The 7,128-nt window shown below is 36.5% G+C and overlaps 1 protein-coding gene across 2 annotated transcripts in view; it reads left to right on the forward strand.

Annotated features, from left to right (window-relative positions):
* The window catches only part of GLRB (glycine receptor beta), a 51,895-nt gene extending 46,076 nt beyond the window's left edge, over positions 1-5,819 (forward strand). For both annotated transcript variants that reach the window (XM_068681063.1, XM_068681064.1), the window contains one exon: positions 2,681-5,819. In XM_068681063.1, the coding sequence (XP_068537164.1) occupies positions 2,681-2,977 (297 nt within the window). In that variant the 3' untranslated portion in view covers positions 2,978-5,819. The remainder of the gene's footprint in view (positions 1-2,680) is intronic.
* The last annotated feature ends 1,309 nt before the right edge of the window (positions 5,820-7,128 follow it).

A 7,128-nucleotide genomic window follows, 5' to 3' on the forward strand; every position in this document is an offset into this window, starting at 1 on the left:
TGTCAGGATGAAGCTGAAAGTATGTAAGAGGTATGGTAAACCATACCTCTTTAACAATGTTTTACCTTCTACACAAATCTTTCCTGTGGTACTCTAAAATCAAGTCCCATGGAATCATTTTCCATTGAGATGGTCCTCATAGCCTTTGGTAGGCATCGGGAATATTGTTACACTTCTAGCACAGACAGAGACAGGGTTAACAAAAAGCAGTCAAACTGCATTTAATATACATTACCTCACTTGTTTTAGGAAAGGCTGCAGGTGAACTGAAGAGGATTTAGATGAAAACAACAGAAATACTGGGGAGTTGAAGAGATGTATAAGACAAAATTAAAAAATATGTCCAGGCAGAATTTGAGTATAGAAAGTAGAAACACATGAGATGTAAACCCAGAGAAATGAAAGGATTTTTTTTATATACAAGAGGCATGTACTTAGAAAATAAATATTTGGGCCAGATTGCTCTTACAAGGAAAATTGTGTCACCCTGATAAATCACTATTACAGCTGATACTAAACTAAGAACAGCTCTGTGTGAATGTGGTGTGAACAATCTTCTACTTGTAAGGAAGAGGTGACCTAGAAGCTATTCCCTCAGTTCTCCTTCCTGCAGGTGAATGAGAACTGATTTGTCAAAGCCTTGACCAGAATACTCTTTAGGCTTTAATACTGGAGTGGGAACAGGAATATTCTGTGTTGTGCAAGGAGAGCATATAGGTGGGCATTAGTATCACGGAGTTTTACAATATATCTCTAGTAGTATGAAGAATGGACTCATACTTTTGCAAATCCAAAAGAAAGCCTGTAATTTCATACATGATTATATTTCTCATTTCAGCCCTACTAAATCTTACTAGTTTTGACCGTGAGAAAATTAGGAATTTGATAAATATGTAGTGAAGGAATAATATTCCTGTGACTCTTGAGTTAACATGCAGTCCAGCCCTGCAAGTTACGCTTCCATTGCTCAAGGGTCTGCTTCACAGCTTGATTGAAGACATCTAAGACCAGAGGGGAACTTATCAGATCACCAACTACCACAGTTCTTGTTATTCAGGATAACCTGTCAGTTGTCATAGAGAAGCTAATAATATTCTCCAGAATATTTTTCATTCATATGTAAGTCTGGTACCATAGTCCATTCTAATTATTTTAATAACTTACAAAATGTGCTAATGCAAATATCCTGAACCATCAGCCTAAAACTGCAGGAAACAAGAGGTGGAGAGAGCTGAGAGAAGAATATCTGAAGGCTTTGTTGTAGAGGGATAGACTGTTGGGAACAAGAGATGGAGAGCTTTTGGAAGAACTAAATTTTAGTGGATCAGTGACTCTAGAAAACTCCAGGATAAAGTTATCTTAATGTCAGTTCCCCATGTCTTACACCTGGTTTGTGCACCAGCTCTTTTTGCAATAACTCTCAGTTTATATACGTGAACAAATGGCATTAATAATGCAGTTATGTTTCATAACTGGTACCTTTCTTTTTTCTTTTTTTTTTCCTGCTTTTCTGTGTACTCCACATGGAATGAAACTTTGTGAGAGACTTACCAAAGTTACAAAGCACAGTGCTTTGAAAGAAGTCTTCAAATTCCTTCAAGCTACCTAGCAGTGTAGGGTGATCCTCTTAGAGGTTTGTTGTACTTGAAATAGTATCTTTCTAAAATGCAAGGAAAGCAATATCAGAACCTTTTTAATTTTTTTTTCCCTAAAAACTCTTCCATTTGAAGGACATCAAATACCTTTTTCTTTTAAATATTCATTGTATGTGCCATTAGGATTGTCTAGTCTGTAGCAGAGGGAGATTCACCTGGGATTGCTGCTTAGCACAGTAGTACTTGATCACCAAGATCGTTGATGGAACTGTGAGAAAGACAGATATTTATCTGCTCAATTTTGATTTCCCAGTTACACCATTCTCTGGGGTACCAGTGGGAAGCATGGAGAATGGTGTCTCATCTTTGCTGCATAGAATCATAGAATCATTTAGATTAGAAAGGACCTCCAAGATCATCAAGTTCAACCACCAACCTAGCACTGCCAAGTCTATCACTAAACCATGGCCCTAAGTACCACATCTACATGTCTACATCCCTTCTTGAATGGTGACTCAACTACTTCATTGTCTTTAGAGAGGCACCAAGGTCTACAAAGAAAGTGCCTTCTCGCCTTGTACTTTCAAACAGAGATGAGATTTAGGATCTCAACCTGGATAGTATGTAGAACCAGAACAGATTTTAATTCTTGGACCAAACACTGAATTTTAGGGTTAATTCTGAATGGATCTTCCAGGTCTCAGGAAAATGTAAGTATTGAATAGTATCTTTCCTGAAGATTCATCAGCACAGGACTTATTTCCAAAAATATTCTCTCCAAAATTACTCCCTCCCTTTCCATCATCTTAAAATGAAGGAGTCTAACTATAGCAGGTTGCACAGCATGAGGCACCTTGTGCATGAAAAATTACACAATTATGAATGTTTGGATTAGTTTATATGATTGACTGATCATCCTTAAGTACTTATAAAGCAACCATTCAGCAAATTAGGCTGATGTAATGTATCCCTATCAACAAGTAATTTCCTATATGTTTGTTTGCGGTGTTCTCTAGCAGCTGCATTAAGTTTGTTAATGAAATATGGTGAGTAGATCATGATTCCCCTCACTCTTTATTTCATAGGTTGGTGAGACCAGATGCAAAAAAGTTTGCACTTCGAAATCTGATCTGAGGTCCAACGATTTCAGCATAGTTGGAAGCTTGCCAAGAGATTTTGAATTATCAAATTATGACTGTTATGGGAAGCCCATTGAAGTCAACAATGGGCTTGGGAAATCTCAAGCCAAGAACAACAAGAAGCCTCCTCCTCCCAAGCCTGTCATTCCATCAGCAGCAAAGAGAATTGATCTTTATGCAAGAGCACTGTTTCCTTTTTGCTTCTTGTTCTTCAATGTCATATACTGGTCCATATATTTATGATAAATATTTTATTTATTTTTTTCATGTGTAAAATATATACCATTTCATTACCCCTTCCCAGTCATGAAGGCCACTGTGTGAAATTATTTGCATTTGCAAAGCAATATGTTGCATTTTGATGCCATGCGATTGTACTGAAAATATGGCATCTGAAATTTGAATGAAAGCATGACACTGCAATGTCTGTGCTCCTGCCAACGTTCTATATAAATGTACAGCATACATCCTGCTTGAGGAATATATGAAAGATAACGCATACGACATTATAAAGCTGAATAACTCTTTTCAGTCGTTAGTAATATACAGAGATTTAAAGTGTTTCTGACAATGACACTGATGTGCACGTTAAGTATTATTAAAACCAGTATTCTAGTATATGTAGTATTTAACAGCTTTTCTGCTGACTTTCAGAGAAAAAAAAAAATCTTGCTCTTGTATAATTTTAGATGGTGCTGTTGAAGGAAAAGCTAAGTTGTGAAATATTATTTAGTCCTTGTAAGTGAGGGCAGCATTGATTAAGCTGAGCTTGTCTATGTGGAAAAATAAAGATCAGAGAATTGCTAATTTTGTAAAATCAGCTCATTTAGGAAAAAGAAAAAAGAAATTGTATCCATCAAGCAAGCACACTTCAAAAGTGTGTGAGAATATGCTGACAATAAAGCATCGTGCCCAATTTTGACTGCTGTTTCCTTAGGCACAAGTTAGGTATGGCATCTCAAAAACAAACAGTCTGCTTTCTGGACTAAAGGTAGCAAGAGTGTTGAAGAAGCATTACAAGGTGCAGTTCAGTATCAGGTTATATTATTCATTTTTACATTAGTCTGTCCTCTGGCCCATCTTTTCTACTGTCTTGCAAGCATGCCGTAAAAAAGTCAAAATTACTTTTTTTTTTTTTGAATCTGATATGTTACTCATTTTGCTTTGTTTATCGCCTTGAAAGCCTTCAGTTTAAAGAAACTATTTGTTTTCATGTTGAAATCCCATTTTAACACTAGTTATACTTTTTAAGCTTGCCTGTTGTAGCACCTATGACCAAAGCTAACAGCTAGCCACCAGTAGAAGTGAAGAAGAGTCCAAAGGTCTAAGGCCCTGAGACTGTTAAATGCATCATGAATGCTTGTGTCTATGTGCTAATTAATGGCTGCCCTCACCTGCTCATTTATCTGGCTGCTACTTTTTGGAAAATAAGGTCATGTGCATGCAACAGTTCTGATCAGAGGCTGCTCTCAATTTTCCACAGGAAACCATATGACGTGGAGACTGAAGAAACACAAACTCCCCAGGGTGTGTAGGGCAGGAATCCATACCTGTGGTCTCGCATGAGTGCCAGGGTACACCCCTCTGTAAGGGCAAGTCATGAGGTGAAACACAGCCAAATGAAAGCTTTTTGTACGTAAGGCATTTGAGTAGTATATGTTCCTTGGGAACACATAGGGACTATGCTTCAGCTCTTGTCAACATACCATAGAGAACTACATTTCCACTTACAAAACTGGGGCATAATATTAAGTTAAAATATTGAAATATGCCAGTTCTCACTAACTTGGCAATTCATTGAAGGCAATACAGATTACTGGCTCCTCATAAGAGAGGAAAGGACTGAATTACATACCCCAAATATTCTATAAGGTAAAAACAGACAAATTCACGTGTTGTACTGCAGTTCTAACTGTTATGTGTTGAGCCCATGCAAGGCATAAGACTCTCCTGTCACTTCTGTGTTGCTGTCTGCTCATGGAGCATTGTCCATGTACCACAAACTTGCACATTCAGAAGGTCAGCTTGGGAATATATAAAGAGAGAACCAGGTCATGCTGGTTTCACCAGGCACCTGATAGATCCTGTGGTTTACTTGGTTTGTGGTTTTCATTTGATGGAAACTGTGGTTTTCTAACCAACTCCACATTGAGATCCATAGCCCAATACTGGTTTTAGGTTGGCTTTCCATCTTTGAGATTCTTGGTGATTACTGGCCTAACATCTTTTTACAACTCATGACACAAATTCCTACAAAAGTTTCTCATTCCTGAGTCTAGAAGCAGCAATTCATATTTGGGTGGAAGAGATCTGTTGTTCAGAATAAAGTTACGTGCTTTCCACCAGCTTCCTTGCCATTTTCTCATGGAGATTTCAAAGAATTTATTTGCTAGGCAGCCTCAGTTTGTCCTTTGTATTTCTTTATCATTAGAGGAAATATAAGGGAGATCCCAAATGTTTCAGAAGAGAGATCCTAAATTTCTCCATGTTGAACTGGGGGAAAATATGATATCATTAAGGTCTAGTTCAAAGTTTCAGAATTTTTGCCTATTGAAGGTATTTACAGAATTGTTAGAGACTCTAAGAAGCAATAAAGATAACTCACAGAGATGAAGGAAGGGAGGGGTAATTTTATATATACAAACAGAGTGCTATGTTTATACACATTATTATTCTCATACTTGTATTTTTTCTTACAGTATTGGAAGGCAAGAAAATAATGATCCTGTGTTAGAAATTATATGACTTTTGGAAGATAATTTTCTTGTTAGAACTCTTATTAAATGATTTATCTGTAATTAATGTCCACATTTTATCTGTATAATCTCAATTATAGATTTTATTGTTAAAATAATCTTTGTTCCTTCTTGCTTACCTGCTCACTTGATGGCTTTTGTGTTTTATCATAAAACATGTGATCACTAATACATTGTAATTGCTTTCCAACTCACACAAAAGGAAGCAAAAGGAATGTGTACTATTAAGATAAAGGCTTTTCTTTCATTACTGCACAAAGACTAAGGTCAGAAACAAAGTTTAAGAGGAAATTTGAAACAATTTAAAATAAAACAGTATCAGCTATAAAGTATTAGTATTTTTACTTACACTAGATAATATTGCAGTATTTGTATTATCTCAGAATATATTAACTTGTCCTACGGAGCAGTAATAATTGATTTATTTTATTTTGCTTCTTTCCACTAAAGGTCATTGAAAGTTTTACGTACCATATCACATTATGGTCCTCCAGCACCCTCTAGTTGTAAAATTCTGCCTGTTGACTTATTTCCAGAAGAGGTGCAAATATAAAACTGTATAGGCAGTAAGGGATGTTACTTTATATTATGAAGTAAAAATGCTAATAATTTAAAAATAAATGGACATAAAATCAATGGAAAGATATAGAAACATGCCAGCAGTATGATTTGAAAATTGTAGAAATTAGGACATTCAAGCAGTAGCAAAGGTGAGGCTTATGAAGAACACATTAGTAACTGGATTATCTAGTCATGATGTCTGAACAAACTGCATGATAGCAAAATCTGTTTCTAAGGGAGACACCATCTGTGTTTCAGCTGACATTTGCTTGAAGTTCTCCTCTTGACTGGTAGGCGAGTTACAAATTTCTACCCTTAACATAAACATCAGTATTTCTTTGGCTCTTAAGCATAGAAGGGTAGCATCCAAATGGCTCACTCCTTTCCTTCAAAGTGTTATGAACTTGTAGGTATTTTTCTGCTTCAGGTTTTCAGAACATATTCAGACCCGTCAACAGGGAGTGCTACTGGAGATGAATTATTTCATTGGTTAACTTTACCCACAAATTCAAGCTATGCAGTAAGTAAAGATGTGACCTGAAAAGTGTATCAGCTGCTATGCATTAATACCCTGTTAGGATGCATGAAATGTATTGTCTGAAGCAATTGACATCATTCTCAAAGTGTGATGGAAATCTACACCTTACTTTGTGATGCTGGCTAGACTCATATTTGATATCCAGTTGCAGGAGCAGCTCTATGGAGCTTTGGACACCTCTTTTTTTCAGTCTTCTGTTAATTCTGGCTGAGATGGTAAAAGCAAGCAGTGTGCTTTTCAGCAAGAAAAGGGAGCTTATTTCTGTAAGTGCAACTTAAAGAAGACTGACCACTTACTTAGAAAGTAAGGTTTCAACCTTTAAGGTCTCTGTATTAATTTGGCCTTGGTAACAGGACATCTGTGGGTAAAGAGAAGGCTGCTTCAGTGCCCTATTATCCATTAAAGATAATGTACTAACATTGCCCTTTGGGGTAGATAAAATGAGCGCAACCCACAAAGATTGATCTGCCTGTGGAAATACACTTATCAGTTATCCTACCTTATTTTAAAATATTTTGCTCTGTAGAGAGACAATAACT

Source organism: Anas acuta, chromosome 4 (assembly GCF_963932015.1).
Source record: "Anas acuta chromosome 4, bAnaAcu1.1, whole genome shotgun sequence".
Classification (NCBI taxonomy): Eukaryota; Metazoa; Chordata; class Aves; order Anseriformes; family Anatidae; genus Anas; species Anas acuta.